The sequence below is a fragment of the Lacerta agilis genome, chromosome 3, assembly GCF_009819535.1.
Source record: "Lacerta agilis isolate rLacAgi1 chromosome 3, rLacAgi1.pri, whole genome shotgun sequence".
NCBI lineage: Eukaryota > Metazoa > Chordata > Lepidosauria > Squamata > Lacertidae > Lacerta > Lacerta agilis.
Genome location: NC_046314.1, coordinates 92,942,262 through 92,961,080, shown reverse-complemented (window position 1 = coordinate 92,961,080; position 18,819 = coordinate 92,942,262). Strand labels below are relative to the sequence as shown.

The following is an 18,819-nucleotide window of genomic DNA, read 5'->3' as shown; positions in this document are numbered from 1 at the left end:
TCTACACGTGCATGTACATGCACAAGTATTCATGTACCCATCCAATACATGTATTTTCAGGTCTTGAGCTATGAGTTGCAGCATGCCACAGAACCAAGGAAACTTATAATAGCACTAGTTATCAGGGAATTAACAAGCAGATAAGAGACGAGTATTAGAATAAAAGAATTAACAAGTCTATTGCAAAAATAGAAAGAGAGAGTGATTGAGATGTATGGTGTTAAGAAATAAAAATGCAATCATCTTGTACTGGCAACTTTTACTGCAATGCACTCTATATGGATTACTGCATTGGTGTGTCCTTTGTGCTTGGTCTTGGAACTGCAACTAGTGCATAATGCTGCAGCACAATTGCTGACAGGCATGAAACCCTGTCAGCATATTACACCTCTGCTCCATTTGCCTGCAGTGGCTGCCAATTTGTTGCCAGAACTGATTCAAAGTGTTGCCATCCGAATATAAAGCCCTTAGGAAGAAACCTAGGAAGGTACCTTATACCTTAGATCTAAGAGTTGATTGTTGATCCTTTGGCTGTTAAACTTTGGCTGTTTCAGCCAGTTTTAATCTACTGCTGGCTTTGATTTGTTGGTAGTGATTGATTGCTGTCATGTTGCTGTTGTTTTACTTTAAATATATTGCATGTTCCTTTCAGTTAGATTTGGAAAAAAGCAGAATATAAATATTTCAAATAATAATATTTCAAATTATAAATACAAAAAACATCAGTGCAAGTGGCTGGCCGCAACACCAGGATCGTGTGTGTGTGTGTGTGTGTGTGTGTGTGTGTGTATCCCCACCCACCCACATAGAGCAGCCTCAAATTGTACAAAAGAGAAATATTAGCTTACATTACTTTTAGAAATGAGTTTCCACACTTATCATTATGCCTGCACCCTGGGATATACATATAACTGTATGCATAATTTGAAAGTGTTAGTGATCACTTCATTCTACCACTCTTGCAAGTTTCACGTAGTAATCTTATTACTGCAGCAGAGGGAGAGACTGGCAATCATTCTGCTGACTTGACTAAAACTGTCACTTGCATTAATCCTCAGTTTGAACGTGCACTAAAAACAGAACAGCGACAGCTGAAATTTTTCTTTTAAAAGCCCGTTCCATCTAAATTTAGAAACGCCTGTGTCGAGTCTCACAGGGATCATTACACATACTGCCAGGGTGTCCATAAATAACCACGACAGCTCCCCTGGTAACAACACATAACACACGCTCTGGATTGCTGGGAATTCAGTGCTCCCTGTGCAGATGGGATCCTCTCAGCTGTCGAGGCTTAATTTTTAAAGGCAATTTCACCTCACTGGCCTAGATAAAATTATAAAAAGAGCTGTGAAATGTTTTAGCTGTGGAGGTTTTTTAGCTGTTGCTGTGTGTCCTTTTTATTATATTAGTAAGATGGCAGCTAAATTCTTCCACTGAAACAAAATAATGAGAGTCTGGGCATCAATCAAAGGGAGTATTTGTGGGCACAAAGGAAGTGTGCCAATGGGCAGCTGCTTTTTGTCATCCTGTGGTCAACACTGGATACTTTTGTTCCTATGGAGATTTAATAGATGCATTGATTTTTATAGTGCAAAGTAACATTATCTTTCTCCCCTCTCTCTTTCCCAATCTTTCTCTCTTTCTATCTCCCCGCCCGGCCCCCTTCTTCCCTCTGTTCTTTAGGTGGGAGAGTTCAGAGCTCATGCAGCTGAATGGACAGCCAATGTCACGGCAGAGTTCAAAGAAACACGTAGACGCCTGAGTGTGGAGATTTACGACAAGTTCCAGCGGGCTACCTCCATCAAAAGGAAGCTCTCTGCAGAAATGGCAGTGAACCACAGCCAAGACCTGACTCCTTGCAAGAGAACCTTGTCTGTCAACCACCTCACCAGCGAGAAAGACCTCTTGCCTGCCATCACAAAGACGGACAGCATTTATATGAATGGCTTGACTCCTCACTGTGCAGCAGAAGAGATTGCTGTCATTGAAAACATTAAGTAGCACTGACTTTGAATCCTGATCTTTTAATAAGAAGAAGCCTATGGTTTAGACTTTACCTTGTAGTTCCTGATATTTCCCCCCCTTGTCCATAACTGATGCTAATAGCATTATTTTTTATCATGTGCATGAATTCCAACAGAAATCCACCCACAATAAGGATTCAGAGTCACCATCGTATCTCTTGAAAGACACAAAATGAATGGCACTTCTGTCATTGACAAATGCTGGAACAAGCAATGTTTGATGCCTTTTTTGTGCCCAGACTGTTTCTTCATCTCTCCTAATGTGCCATAAGGCGTTAAGAATGAATACTGCTGGTTTAGGTTAACAATGTAGCTTTGAGGGATCAGTCCTTAAACTTTTCAGGGTCTACCTTACCAAGCCTAGGAACGGACCATGTACGGACTACAATCTATATGTAAATGGCAAGAAAATCTTATGCAGCCTTTTACCTAAGAAATTTTTGTCAGTGCCTTATCTTTTAAAGAAACAGAACCTCTATAACTCTCATAATGGTTTTTCGTTTGTTTGTTGGTTGGTTGGTTCTTGCATGAGTAACATATCTCATTTTGATATTTCATCTAGTCCATAGCAATCATGTTTTAAGGGTGTCTAAAGCTGAGGATACCAGCGTTAAGAAACTGATGCCAAATCCAAAAACATCAAAGCACCGCTTCTAAGTCTAGCTTTAAAGGCACTGCAATTACCAGGGTTGCAAAAGGTGTCTCCCTGCAAGTAGGTTTCTTTTCTTTTCTTATTACTCAGGTGCAGAGTATGTACACTCAACAGACCTGTAGAATTCATGGATCCATTTCAGGTCTCATTACTCAAGCCGTAGCTGGCAGTTCAGTCCCATGCATCATATACCAAAAATGTTCAGTTTTGTATTATTAACCGATTTGATAGGTAAGATTTACTTGGTGCAATCAAAAGACTCATTTTACACAGAAACAACATGAAACAATCCTGAATTATCAGCATTTCTATTAAACACCATGCTGCTGGCAGATAAGGATTTGAAATTTTCATTGTTTTAGCCACGTCATGCCATAAGCTATTTTAGCACAGGGATCCCGCCTGCTGATTGCTTTCCTGAATGTTACATCGTACGTTTTTGCCCATTCTGGAGCTGGGATTAAAAGTGGGAACGCAGCTGAAACTGGCATCACTGTGACTTTCTACATCGAGAATATAGACGGTATCTGAACACAAATGCAGGCGTGAAAAACAGTTGACCAATAGCACAATCTGAATATAATTGAATATTTGGGTAGAATAGGCTGATACACAGATCTGAAACCAATCCTTGGGATTTCTTTAATTGTTTTAAAGGGGGGGGGCATTAATTTTATAGCCTCTTGTGTCTTTTGTTTCTAAGTGTGTGCAAGATTCAGAAGGAATGCAGGATTTTTAAATAACGGAATGGATTGTCTTTTATTTTTTTCACCGTTTTATTCTATTTCATCCTGGCTGTATATAAAACAAATAGAATACCCCTTAAGAGATTAATAGGCAGCCTGATCCTCAAAGCATAACTATGATGCAAACTTCATTGAAATCAGAGGCTTGCATCTGTAGAGCTGTTTGAGGCCTGCATCCTTGGCTCTGATTATCTAAAGCAAAACGGGACTTCAATTGGACACAATTCAAGTAACAAATCCATTCTGTCTGATTATTGAATAGCATTTTGAACTATGAATGTTAAATGTACGGATGCTTCATCTTCTTTTCTAACAAATCTAAGTTATCAATGTAAATAGCAATCAAATGGAGAGTTACTGAGAGTGTACATCTCAAATCAGCAAAGTTCCATTAACTATTACCAGGCCAGGCTCATCAAAGGAAAGGCCCCTCCCCACCATTTCTCCCAGCACAGTGTTCTGAATGTTGACATGGTAAGAAAGGTCCTCTTGCCATGCATAAACTGTGAATTGTAATGAAAATGAAAATAATAAAGTTTTTAATTAAAACATGCCTTACCGGGTTTCCTGTTTGTCGCCATTAAAACCCCGAGAAGTCTATTGTAAAAGTAGCACAGCGGATTAGGATAGCCTTGCACCAAGTTACAGCCTTAATTTTAACAAACAAAGCTAATTATTTTGGTAGATATAAAATAATAGGCCCTCTTAGCACCAACTTGTTTCTTCTTCAATGAAAAAAACGCACTTGCTGCAATTGCCTTATGTTTGTCTTAAACACATTGGCTATGATATAGTGAGTCACCTTCAGCTACGCCGAAGGCATTGGGTGCATGCAGTTGCACTTTATTTTCCTGTTGCTACATATCAGGCCCAGCTTTGAATTGGTTTTGCAAGCTATTTTTCAGGCATGGACAGCATTTAAATAGCATCCTGAAATTCAGGGTAAGATGCTGCTGTCTTGCAAGTCAGTTGCATTTGCAAATAATCTGTTCACACTTCTTTGAACTGGGGTTCTGATGTGAAAATTGGTTCTTAGAAATTAATGGAAATGGCTGCCAAATAACATCTTAAGTTTTTAGTTGTTAGATAGTTTTGGATTAAGTCCATTTCGAAGTCCATGGGTACTCAAATCTGCATGTGGATCTTTTACAGAAAGTAATGGGAAAGTGGGGGGACCCAGGTGGCACTGTGGGTTAAACCACAGAGTCTAGGGCTTGCTGATCAGAAGGTCGGCGGTTCGAATCCCTGCCACGGGGTGAGCTCCCGTTGCTTGGTCCCAGCTCCTGCCCACCTAGCAGTTCGAAAGCACGTCAAAGTGCAAGTAGATAAATAGGGACCGCTCCAGCGGGAAGGTAAACGGTGTTTCCGTGCGCTGCTCTGGTTCGCCAGAAAGCGGCTTTGTCATGCTGGCCACATGACCCGGAAGCTGTCTACGGACAAACGGCGGCTCCCTTGGCCTATAGAGCGAGATGAGCACCGCAACCCCAGAGTCGGACACGACTGGACCTGATGGTCAGGGGTCCCTTTACCTTTACCTTTAATGGGAAAGTAGGGTAAGGATAGGGCCATAGCTAAATAGGAGAGCATTTGCATTGCCTGCAGAAGTTTCCAGGTTTGGTCCCTGGCATTTCTAAAATCCTGGAGAACTGGAAGTGAATGTCCACAATACTGAGCTATATAGACCTGACTCAGTATAAGCTAGCTTCCTGTGTTCCTGTTCTACGCTGCTGGGAACTGTGCACACTTTTGAGCACACTTCATACTTGAAACTGGACGCTGGGTTCTTGCAAAGGTGATAAAACTGTGCCTGGGCTGTGCCACTTGCACAATGAAATAATTCACCATACAACAACTTCCATGGACACGGAACAATACCATGTCAAGGAACCCTTTCTATGCACATGGTTGTTTTTTAATGGAGCATCAGTCCAAAGGCCACAATCTCTTGTCATATTTGGAGCTGGGTGAGCGTGATAAAATCAGAGATATGCAATAAACAGCAGGATTTTCAGGACATGGGACAGCACTTAGGCAGAGCAGAATAGCTTAACCCTCACATGCAATATAGGTATAATAATTCCAGTTTACATGACAGGATTGGTATAATGATGTGATTGTTAGTTGGCTTTCAGGTTGTATAAATTTACAAATTACATTCTCTTTTTTTAAGTATCAAGAGCAATATACCGGCCAAATGTGTGCTGCATTGCTTCTGGCTGGGCTGGGCTGCTGAGGACAACTATTTTCCTAGGCAGGAATGGTTGATGTTCCATGACAAATAATCAGGGACAAGATTCTCAGGTGTTACTGAAAGGAAGATCAAAGTCTATGGTTGCAGATTAGCCTTTCCCGCCATGAATAACAATTTGAGCTGGCTTCCTCCTGATTTCCTAGCAGCTCCTACTCTTCGGGAAGTTATGACACCCTTAATCCTGTTCCAGTGCCTGAGCCATGACAACTCCTTTAGCCAAATAGCTCTGGATACATCCGAAACACGTAAATAACCAGAGCTATGAATATAACTTCAAACAGCACTCAAATTACTGGGGAATACAAGGAGGCACAAAAAAATCAGCATAAAATGCTTTTGGTCCCCATCTCTCTGCAACCAGTTTTATCCACCTTTCCCTCTTTCCCCCTTGTTTTGGTCTCTGCACAGGGGTTTATTGAAGCTCTCACTTTCAGACACTGAGATTGCTGGGGATTATCATGCACATGAATGATTCTCTGGACATGACAACTGTGCTGCTCTCTTCCCTCTCACCCTTGGCAGAACAGCCTGGTCAGATGTGAAGAAAGCACCTGTATAAGGTACCAACAGTGGAGGGAGGTTTATTGTAAGCCAGTGCAAAATCTATGTATTATTGGGTGCCTTTGCTGTCACAGGATAGTGATGACTGAGCGTATTCTTCTTTTGCGGTAGCCAGAAGTAAAACACCCACCGATCAGTTTATAAAGGGTTTATTTTGTTCCCTAGAAGGGTGGTTTTTGGAATTCATAAATGCTAAGCCATCATCCCGCTGACATATTTGGTGCTTCCAGGAAATGCCTACGCTCATATTGTTAATGCAGTGTGTTGCTACCGTACCCAAAACTGTAGATAAATTTACTAGACAAGTGGTTCTTGGAATATGAAACAGTAAACCTTATCAAGACAGACAGCAGCTGCAACAAAAACCCAGTGAGTGTAAAAAAAACCCCCAATATTGATAAAAAATTAAGTCAGAGGAGTTGCTGCCACACATAAATGACTGTCATAGATATTGGTGGTGTGCATTGGCAGTCTGGGAGGAAGGCTGAATAACTAGACAAATTGGGGTGATTTGGATGTCTCCCCCCCTCCAATACTGATTCAAAACCTGTTGTCAATATCTCCTCAAGTCAGCTGAGGCCCCACAACGCCTTCTGTTCCTTTAGTATTTCTGAACTCTTCAGTCCCACATAGCTCTGTGTTTGATCTTTCCATCATCCTTGGAATGATGCTCCCTGGGGCTAATGGAAGTTGTAGTTCACCAACATCTGGAGGGGCAAAGGTTCCCCACACCTGCTCATTGGATTTTCAAGAAGTGAAGCTGTCCAAAATGTTGACTAAAGAGGAGCTCCAAATTGTGTGTGTTTTGAATGAATGAATGAATGCAGTGGAGGATTTTTAAAATTTAATTTAAGATGTGTTCCTTTATATCCTGCATTGCTCAGCTTTAACACACACACACACACACACACACACACACACTCAAAAACTAGAGCTGTTCAAAACTCCACAGGTATCATTCTGCACAGTCTCATGCCATAAGCCTATCGGAGGCCTGTAAGGCCTAACGCCTGAAAGGCTGCTGTGAAGCAAGCTGCAAAGGTTTTTAAAATGTGCAAGCAAGCACACACACCACTCAGCCACCTCTTAGTTGTTTTACATTAGCTAAGAAAAACACAAACCCCTGTTCTCCCTCTCAAGAAAAAGAAACTAATGTGAATTATGGAAGAACATGAATTCATTTTACTTCCCCCACAAAAGGCCACTGGACCTATTTGTCTGCAATTTGGCAGGCTTAATCCACTCTGGAGGGGCTCGTTCACTTTGGCCAAAAGAGGAAAACTTTAAAAAGAAGGGGGTTCCCCGTTATAATTTTGTTAAATTTTATTTTGTTAAATAAGAAAAATAATGAATGAGGAGCACAGATTTCTGCTTTCTACAGAGCAGCTTGGAACCCCAAACACAGACTGAAGCAAAGAGTGTACAGAGTGGCTCAGATCATAATTTTAAAAAAAAATCGATAAAAGGCAAATCTTGTGTGGAGGGCCTGTGCACAACCCTAATAGATATGGGCAAGTAATTGTTGCAAAGCTACCTCACTAGGTGAAGCCCTAGAAAATCAAGACAACTATGAAAAGATAACTTGCCCTGGTTAGAAGAAATTGTAATGGTACTTTACAATCTGACTAGTACTTTACCTCTGACCCAAACGAGGTGAACACTGGCAAGAGACTCTTGTGCTTTCCTATCAGTTGTTCACACTTGCCTAAGAAATAATTCATCGTTGGCAGACAGCCATTTCACGTCACTGAAATTTATAATTGCCTGGTTTGTAGAATGAACTTGTCCAGTTCGTAATGCTTGGCTGCAGCATCATTTTTAAGGAAAAGTTTTCCAGGTTAGAAAGTTGAATGAGATTCTGAACATCCACAGTCACTGTGTTCAGCGGACCAGGCATTTGAACAAAAAGTATCTGCTACAAATGTTAACTCTTTTTATTCTAGAGCAACTCTCATTGAAATTATCACTTACTCTTGCAGTAGCTCCCACTGACTGCTGCTCCAAATTATGTTAGAAAACTTGACCAAACAGCCTTTTGACTGGTAAGTATGTTGTCTATCTAGGTCAACGTTTTATCTTGATCATACCTTGCAAATGGGTAATGTGGTTGTTGTACCCCTGTATTATGTTTTATGCAGGGCTCCCCCCCCCCCAAGCTGGAACTCGCCAGTGGGCGCCATTGTCATTCTAAGAGAACGAGGGAGGTGTTCATGGTGAGTTCCAGCATCTCTTTTTCTAGAAAAATAGAACTGGTTTTATGAGATTTTTCTCAACCCTATGTTGAGAAACCCTATGATGCCAAGTTTGTTTGGTTGGAGGGAGTGGTTGAATTTCCACGTGGGTCTCCAACATTCCTGGTACTATGGGACAGGTGCAGGAAAGGTGAAACCAACCTTCAAGTCCACTGGCACAACGTGCAGGGCACTATCAGTGAGCATTGATCTGAAGAATGCTTTCAGAACATACAGTTTTTCTGAATGCCTACTAAGAAAGTTTATAAATAACAAGCCAATTCTGAATCAAATGGAGGGGTTAGGGTTACCCATTTCAAAGGAACAGTAATGTTAGTAACGGCTTCAACAAACTTGGTAAACAGATTTTACTAGTTTGTTGATAGATTATTCTTGCTGCTTTGTTTGGGAAGTACAAAGAGTGCCTGAAAGGCTCTGCAATGCCATTCTACAGCTGGCAGATTAAGAGCACCAATGCCTTCAAATAATAAGACTCAATGGGGTGATATGATAGCCATGTTCAAATATATAAAAGGATGTCATATAGAGGAGGGAGAAAGGTTGTTTTCTGCTGCTCCAGAGAAGCGGACACGGGGCAATGGATTCAAACTACAAGAAAGAAGATTCCACCTAAACATTAGGAAGAACTTCCTGACAGTAAGAGCTGTTCGACAGTGGAATTTGCTGCCAAGGAGTGTGGTGGAGTCTCCTTCTTTGGAGGTCTTTAAGCGGAGGCTTGACAGCCATCTGTCAGGAATGCTTTGATGGTGTTTCCTGCTTGGCAGGGGGTTGGACTGGATGGCCCTTGTGGTCTCTTCCAACTCTATGCTTCTATGATTCAATTATGTCCCACCACAGAAAACATTATTTTTCTCAAATATTTTCTATAAAATCAGTTGGTGAAGTAGCTATACAGAACCTTAATTGTGTATGCACAGCTACAGAGAGCCTTGTATTATTCACTTATTTACTATGTTATTTATTGAATTTATATACCACCCTATACCCAGAGGCAGTGCTCTTTTCCTGGGGGGATGCAGGGGTACACATACCCCTAAACATTTTGTGAAACTAAGTTTGGCCTCATTGAGGGGCAGTGTTTCAATATGATTAGGAAAATGAGAGTACACCTAAACATTTTTTTGGGGGGGGGGGAAGCACTGCCCGGAGGTCTCAGGGTGGTTATTCCAAATTTTGCCTTCAGAAAGCAGTAAGATCAGACTTTTGTAGTTTCTGCAGGCAAGGTGTAAGCCTCAGTGATGGAATAGTGTGGTGTAGTGGTTAAGAGCAGTAGACTCGTTATCTGGGGAACCGGGTTTGTGTCTCTGCTCCTCCACATGCAGCTGCTGGGTGACCTTGGGCTAGTCACACTTCTCGGAAGTCTCTCAGCCCCACTCACCTCACAGAGTGTTTGTTGTGGGGGAGGAAGGGAAAGGAGAATGTTAGCCGCTTTGAGACTCCTTCGGGTAGTGATAAAGCGGGATATCAAATCCAAACTCCTCCTCCTCCTCCTCCTCCTCTTCTTCTTCTTCTTCTTCTTCTTCTTCTTCTTCTTCTTCTTCCTGTTTTCATCACATCTGAGTATTAATTGATTAGCTCAATTTACCCTAACACATACAGGATATACACATTTTTGCTTGAAAGATTATGTTTGTATCATGTATAACGCCATTGCTAATCCTAAAGGAATGCAATCTTTCCAACACCTAGCTTGTTTGTGACACGTCTTGTAGTCAGAGGTTTGCAAATAGCACCTGCCCAATTACTCCCATTTCATTTATGGCTCTAGGGACCCACAAACCTTTCTCACTTCCCACATACAGCCTTTTTTCTCTTCAGCCAGTTACACCTCAATAATAGGAGTTTTAAACCCATGCCTACGGACTAAACTACTTTTGCTTCTTGCTTTTATATTTCAATACTTTTTTCTCACAATCTTCAAAAGCCTTCAAAGATTATCAGCCAGCTTCAGCTAGTAATAAATTGTAGGGGGGAGAATAGTATTTGGCCACGATTGCAGCAATGAATGCAAGTTATATGGAAACCTCATTGAGCAGATTTCCAGCTCTTCGTGTTTACAGCCTTATAAATGGAATAAGCAGGTTAGTCAAGGTACATATGTCTCATCACATTGTGCTTATGTGTCATACGAACATAAAAATAACCTTGCAGGATCAGGCCATAGGCACATCTTTTCATGTTTTACTCCTGCTGCTAAATTCTAACACCAGTGATATATTCCTAAAAAGTGATGAATTATGCTAGCTCAATTCTTAATTTGAGCTAATCCCAGAGAACAAATATGTAACTTTCAACTCATCCTCCTATCAGATCTTCCTTTTGTTAAATAGGCCATAACAATTCTTTCATCAGTGATAAATAATATTTTCCGGGGAATGAATTTCAGACTCAAATTACTTTTCTAATTATAAATTAGAATGGTGTTCATGGCTGCATTTTAATTAATGGCAATTAGACATTTCTAAATAGCAAGTCTGAAAATGGTTTCCAAGTAGACAGAATATTTAATGAGCGCAAAATGGAGGTTTCTTGCTATTTCCCCCAAATAAATACATTTTGTGGTTTATCAATAAAACTGAATTTAATATTAGAAGCTATTATCCTATATTTAAATTTAAATAGTTATAGCACCTGCTGCAGCTGTAGAGACCAATACAGGAGAGATATGTTTTGTTGCAGCTGGGGCAGAAGAAGGTGTCCGGTTGTGCTGCTGCAGAGGCACCATGGCATTTCTTCTCTCTGTGCTCCTCCCAGCAGTCATTCCTCCTCTGGTCACCGCTGTGGATACACAACCTGACTGTCTCCAGGTACTGCGGTCATCACATCCCAAATAAAGCATAAATCATATAAAAAAATCAACAAGCCATCAATAAAACAATTACAATCTATAAAACTCTATTACCAAACAGCAACTAAAAAAATAAACTAAACATCACAATTACAGGGAAAAAATCTTATTATTATTATTATTATTATTATTATTATTATTATTATTATTAACAAATCAGTACCTCACGTACAAAGCTACGTTTCTTAGTAAAGAGCTCCATGATACATGATATATTTCCGGAAGTGGTTTTCACGTCATGTGATAGCTCAACTATACAGTGGTACCTCGGGTTAAGAACTTAATTCGTTCTGAAGGTCTGTTCTTAACCTGAAACTGTTCTTAACCTGAGGTACCACTTTAGCTAATGGGGCCTCCTGCTGCCGCCGCGTCGCCGCAGCACAATTTCTGTTCTCATCCTGAAGCAAAGTTCTTAACCCGAGGTACTATTTCTGGGTTAGCGGAGTCTGTAACCTGAAGTGTCTGTAACCCAAGGTACCACTGTAATGTGCAAATTAGCAGTTGAGGAAACATCAGGGTAAAATATTATAAAATTTATACAATTTTATAAAATAAACTGTCATGTGAATGCGGCCCCATTCTTCAGTGGCACAGAATCACTGTGGTTGGTTGTGTGTCTGGATGAGACCTTCGACATCCCAGCTGCAGAGAGTTGAGTGGATGGCCTTTTTTCCGGAGCATCATGTGTTATTTGAATCCAACCATTTTTATCAGGCCCTTTGCTGTAAAAAAAAATGTGTGCGCCTGAAGATATCTCCCAGCTGGCTGCAAGGAAAGAGTTGCTCATTAGATTTTCCATATAGAAGAGGCTTATTTTCAGTGATCACCCCACCTCCACCCCTCAGGGAGGACTCCAAAGTGGACTTCCCTGTACCATGCTTCACTTTGCTTCATTGTGATGCTGCTGCTAACTCAAAGAAAGCCATTAAAAATAAATGCCAGAGAAGAAGAAAAGAAAAAGAAATCTCAACCCAAAGCACGGCATAATATCTGGAGAACTGAATAAAGCTCTCCCTGAAAAGATGGGGTGGACAGCTGGGAGGAACGTAGGCAAGGAAGAGAAGTAACTACGAAGCGGTAAAAAGTTAGTAATAACACAACTGTACTGTATTTTTCTGCCTTATCATCCATCAACCAACCTCCAATAAATGTGCTTCTTTTTTTGGGTGGGTGGGGGTTGAAAATCAGGCTGCTTGACAAGGGATATCAAGAAGGCTCATGAATTTACTAATTTACTATTTCTGAATCCCTATAGAGATACACCCGAAGAATTGATGCTTTTGAATTATGGTGCTGGAGGAGACTCTTGAGAGTCCCATGGACTGCAAAAAGATCAAACTTATCCATCCAGTACTTTGGCCACCTCATGAGAAGAGAAGACTCCCTGGAAAAGACCCTGATGTTGGGAAAGATGGAGGGCACAAGGAGAAGGGGATGACAGAGGATGAGATGGTTGGACAGTGTTCTCGAAGCGACTAGCATGTTTGGCCAAACTGCGGGAGGCAGTGGAGGATAGGGGTGCCAGGCGTGCTCTGGTCCATGGGGTCACGAAGAGTCGGACATCACTGAATGACTGAACAATAACAACAAATAGAGATACACCCTAGCAGCACCAAGACCAAGACCTCCATGCAGACTGGGAACTTCCGTACTGAGAGAGGGAGTCACCTAGCAAGCCACAGCAGCAGAAGCCCTATGCAAAGACTTCTGCTTGTGCAATGGGACTTTTACCTCTTCTCTCCCCCCCCCCTGTCCCCCGGCTGAGGCACTGAGCTATGATGAAGCTAAAATGCTTGCACAAATGGAACATTCATCATAGCTCAGTGCCAGATTCTACCTGGCCTGGGCGGAAGGTATTTTGAGGAGGAAATGAATGGGAGCAAACTAAAGTGTCCTGTTGATTTTAATGGGACTCAGGTATCTACGGATGCATCTTTAAAAAATCTAAGTAGGGCTTTTGGCTCTGCACTGCTACTTCAGCAAATTGTGTTTTTGCCCTTTTTGTTTGTGTTTGGAGTTTATTTTGCTATGGGTTGGATGGTTCTCTGGAGTGGCAGGACATCGATATGGTTAATACATAATGCATTAAAATAAATACATCTGCCACCTACTATATTACATGCAGGGCATAATCCAGAAGAAGAAAAACTAACCACCTTCCCATACAAATCCCAGTGAATTTTAACAGTACTATAGAATTTGGGAGCGCCAGTGACTATGGGACTACAGTGCTGAGAACTTGGTGCGCCATCAAAGGAACGTCCTACTCTGTCGGCGCTATTTAGAAATGCGACAGTGCTCTCCATCCCACCCTGATAAAATCAATTGGGGTTGTTTTTTTAAAAACTGTTTTTATTTATTTTCATGGTACAGAAGGTTGCTGTGAACCACATTTTAATCTGGGGCCAGCTTGAAGGTTTCTGGACTAGAGATGCCTTGCAAGAAAGAGCACACTATGATGGCACAAAAACAACATTTGGAGATTTTAAAAGGGTTGGAAAGGCAGATATTTATGCACCCAACTGAAGCCCTGTGCTTTTTCCCAGTTTGGATCATAAGTAGTTTATACCTGGCTTCGTTTCCCAAGGCACCTTCTCTTTACTTGCCTACATAAGAGGAAGGAGAAGTACGAGAAGTTTGTTGTGTTTTGCTGTATCTGTGCCCTGCTTATAAAATGGAAGTTACAGGACTGTTGCAAGGAAGGTTAACTAGAAATTGCTTCCCACATTAAGGCTGTAATCCTGTACCCATGTACATGCAACGAACCTCCACCTCAGACTCTCCCCTTGTTACTAAGTTATGTTTTTAATCAGGTGTTCTGGGTCAAATTAACATGCACCCCACCTGTCCCTTTGAGGTCCGTCTGTTATTGTCTTTCCCTTTGATTAATAAACTGGGAATTTCTTAGTAACGGGAGTTTTCCTGTCCAGCGGCCGTGGCCGGTTATTTCCACTGCTCTGGGCTTTGGGGTTTAACCTCTCCTTTGCCTATAGTTCGGGGCCTCTCTTTATTAGATCCCCTCACTATACCAGTTGACTAAGCCCTCTTAGCAACTCTGTGGCAATCCCAGGTTTTTCGCCCACTAGCCCCTCCTGAGGGAACTCTAAGACACAAACTATCGCCTTTCAGATTAGTTTTGCCCTTTACCTGAATTCCCCTCCTCAAGAGCTTATATAACCTGCTGGACCAAAAGAACGACGACTTGGCTCAAAAACAAGAGATCTTTATTTATTACAGAGCATAACGGTTTCAGTATAGGTTCATAAGCTTAGTTTGTTAACAGTGTATATTCTTCGTTTCATCAACATAAACATAAACACATCTTTAACGTTCCTAACCTAACCTAACCCTAACCTTGCCCCACACCCTCCTTCTTCAGTCACCACTCTCCAACCCTCTCACACCCTCTCACACTCTCACACAATCAACCCCCTCTCTAACGGCTGCTCCCTCCTTTTAAATCGCGGAATGTCCCACCTCCCAAGGGTGTCTGCCACTCTAACTGGGGAGTCCATTAACCCTTAAAACTCCATGGGCCTCTAAACAGCCCCTAACTATGACCTGATTCATCACACCATGTACCTGGAAATAAGCACCACTGAACTCAATAGGACTTATTTCTGAGTGAACATGTATAGGATTGCACTGTATTCAACCCCCCCCCCCCCATAATCAGTTATAGTAATGTCATATTGTTTAACAGATCTCTGAGTACTGACACTTGCCTACTTTATTTAACTCTGTCATCATTAACTCTGTCATCTCAATGTAGAACAGTAATCAAAAACCTTTCCAGATCTCAACCTGCCTTTAACCCCAACCTACTGCATGAAATCCACTTATGTTTTCTTTTTTCAACTATATATGCCCACTTTTCTCCAATGCCCCTAGTGCAGCTACACGTGTTCTGCTTTTGGTCATGTTGATATTAATGCACGAGACACACAGATTAACTAAGATGGTACCCCCCTCCTTGGCCAACTTTAAGACGTAGAGGAATATATACATGCTGTCAAGATACAATGCAAACCTTAAAACTGATGTGACTGGGGAATAAAACCAAGAGCAGAATTTATCTCTTGGTGTTATGTTCTAACAACCATCGCCTGGAGTTGAGGTGAAAAGGTTATGAAATATTAACAAGCCAAAAGCAATGTCGACGAGTTACAGTAGCACACAAAGGAGAGAGATGTTGAGGTGTCTGGGTAGGACAGCTGTCACTCAACAGGAACTGCTCACAATTCAAGGGACACTGTTGGTGACATGAGATAACAAAGACAGGAGCCAGTATTACAAAAATAGAACTGCTGTTTATTACAGGAGTTCTCAAATATTGTCAAAGTCAAGAAAACAAAGGCTTCTCCAGAAAACAGTCCAGAAAGCAGCTGTTTCAGCTTTCCCATCAAAGTGCCATCAAATTATAAAAGTAGATCTTGAACCCGACAGAGCTCATGTTTTCAGCCTGGTGACAAATAGATCAAAAGAAGAGAATAGGGTACCAATGGACAGTTGGCACCCCAATACTTGGCAAATTGCCCTTCTTGGGGGGAAAACAAAGCCTCACATAAACTAAAATTGTTCAGGGACCAAAGTGCCCAATATCACTTATTTGCCATTTGGACTAATTTTATTCTTATACAAACAGAGTGGCTCAGGAGCACCAGGTACCACAAGTCTATGCGAGTATTTAGATTTAGTAAAATTCAAGCTTATTTCTTATCTTCTTTTTTGCAAATGAAAAGTTGTAATTGTTTTGATTTAGACGACCACTGTATAACAGTGCCCTCAGCTCCCATCCCCTCTAGATGGTCCAGAAGGATGTTATGGTCAATCTTGTCAAAGGCCACTGAGAGATCCAGCAGAACTAGGAAACAGCTAAACCTTTGTCCCTAGCCCGCCGGAGAACATCAACCAGCGTGACCAAGGTAGTTTCAGTCCCATGATGAGGCCTGAATCCCGATTGGAAGGGATCCAAATGGTCCACATCCTCCAGGTATGCTTGGAGTTGTTCAGCAACCACCCACTCAATCACCTTGCCAAAGAATGGTAGATTTGAGACTGGGTGATAGTTGGCCATATTGGCTGGGTCTAAAGATGTTTTTTAAAGAAGCGGTTTTTAAAAGAAGCAGTTTAATGACCACCTCTTTAGCGGGTCTGGGAAGACTCCCTCACAGAGGGAAGCATTCACCACCCTGCGGAGCCCATTGCCCAGTCCTTCCCAGCTTGCTTTTATAAGCCAGGATGGGCAAGGATCAAGGAGACAGGTGGTCGGTTTCACTAGTCCAAGCAGCCTGTCCACATCCTCAGAGGTAACAGATTGGAATTGATCCCATGAAACATCACTAGACAGGGCTCTAGCACTCTCCCTCCCTGGCCCTTCTCCCATGGTGGAGTCTACCTCCTTCCAAATCTGAGCGACTTTATCTGCAATTTTTTTTGCAAAAGCATTGCAGGAGATCTTGGGGTCCCTACCAGGCCCCGGTGACAAAGGTAGTTCTGATAGATTGTGAACCACCTGGAAGAGTCTCCTGCTGCTGTTTTCTGCAGATACAATAGAAACGGTGAAGAAGGTCCTCCTTGCCATCGCCACTGCCACTTGGTAGGTTTGAAGTTGAGCTCTAGCCCATGTCCGGTCTCCCGGGGCTGTCCAGGCTTCATGCAATCGGAGAGGGTACTTTGGAGCCAGCTAGTCAACAGCCCTAGTTAACTCCACATTCCAGCGGTCCACCAGGGAATCAGCTGAAAGGCCATCAACATGAGATAATACATCCCCTATCAATTGGATCCATTAAGTAGTGGGGGCAGACCATCCAAATCGGTCCCACCTCCTGGCAGAGGGGAAGGGTCGCGGAGAAGTCCAGTTGCACCAGGAAGTGATCTGACCATGTCACTTCTTTTGTTTCGCTTTTACTTAGTGTCAGATCACCAACATTTATAGAGGTAAACACCAGGTCTAAGGCATGTCCGCGGCTATGAGTTGGGCCAAACTTATTCAGGGACAACCCCATAGAGGCCATGCTTTCCACAAAGTCCTGAGCAGCCCCTTGTAAGGTCATGTCGGCATGGATGTTAAAATCGCCTAAGACAACCAAGCTAGGTGTCTCCAGGAGCACATCTGCCACGACCTGAAGCAGCTCAGGCAGGGAATCCTTGGTGCAGCGGGGAGGTTGGTACACCAAAAGGAATCCTGTACTGCCCCTATTGCCCAACTTTCAGAACATGCACTCAGAGAACTGGGTCTTCCCAATAGGACATCTGGTGCAAACGAATGACTTCCTAAAAATCACTGCAACCCCCCCCCCCACAAGGCCTGGGTTGCTGTGTGTAAGAGAAACCTGGTGGACAAGCAGCGGCAAGGACAGGCCCATCTGCTTCATCCAACCAAGTCTCTGTTACACATGCCAGGTCAAGTCCTCCATCCACAATCAGGTCGTGGATGGCAGTGGTCTTATACGGCAGCACCTTCAGATCATGTGGGTATCCCTTGATGATTCCAGTATCCATCCGGTCAGGACCAGACCTGGAGGCATGGATCCTTTTATTCTTGGTATGCTTTATGATTGACTCAGCAAATTGTATATGTGTGTCCTATATTTCTTTATTGGAAATTGTTAAAACTTATCTTTAAAGAAAGAACCCTTATTAAAATTCAATTTAAAATGTTTTAAGAAAATGAATAGGTAGAGTGGGAACAGATTTTACATGAGTTCATAATAAGCTTTCCCAGAGAACATATCCCTATTACTAACAATTCATCTGAGGAGCTGGGACACAGGAAGCAACTGCCTTTAGAACTGGCAATAGGGTTTAGGGCAGGGATGGCGAAACTGCGGCTCTACAGGTGTTGTTAGACTCCAGTTCCCATCAGCATGGTTAAAGATGATGGGAATTGGATTCCAACAACATTGGAGGGCCACAGATTCCCCATCCCTGGCGTAGGAGAATATTCCAACACCAGGGAGCCACATCACCTGCTTTACAGAGGACAGTTCTCCATTTGAAGGGCTGTCCAGTCATAAACCAGTTTACAGATAAACAACCATAAGAAGGGTGAGCAGGAGCCTTGAGGGTGCCCATTAATAAATAGCACCTTGCTGCCGACAGAGCCAGCATGCAGGTCACACGGCCACAGTCTTGCTTACCACCATAGTGAGATGTATTTTTTATTAAAAATATAGTATGTATTTCTAAATTTGCGTAGACATCAGTTAGGATATTCAAACTTAATGCAAATCTTTGTCCTCTCTTGTTCTCTTTTTGGGGGGATGGTTAAGAGGTCACCCTACCCAATGCCCACAGGCCAGGGTAATGGGGCAAGATTGAAGAAGAAGACTAGTATGCATTCAAACCTTCTCTCTGGTGTAAGGTTGGTGCAGATGTCAAAGCAGAGAACTGCTGTGTCGCTCACAATTGTGTGACACATGTAGTCATTGCCTCTTATTAAGTGCTACAGCATTTTAGAAGAGGTTAACAAGCGAACTTCAC

General features: G+C 42.3%; 1 protein-coding gene across 1 annotated transcript in view; it reads left to right on the top strand.

Moving 5' to 3' along the window:
* Nucleotides 1–3,974, top strand: part of KCNK2 (potassium two pore domain channel subfamily K member 2) — a 132,537-nt gene extending 128,563 nt beyond the window's left edge. Inside the window, 1 exon segment of the mRNA XM_033144775.1 lies at nt 1,684–3,974. Coding sequence (XP_033000666.1) covers nt 1,684–2,001 — 318 coding nt within the window. The 3' untranslated portion in view covers nt 2,002–3,974.
* Nucleotides 3,975–18,819: the final 14,845 nt, after the last annotated feature.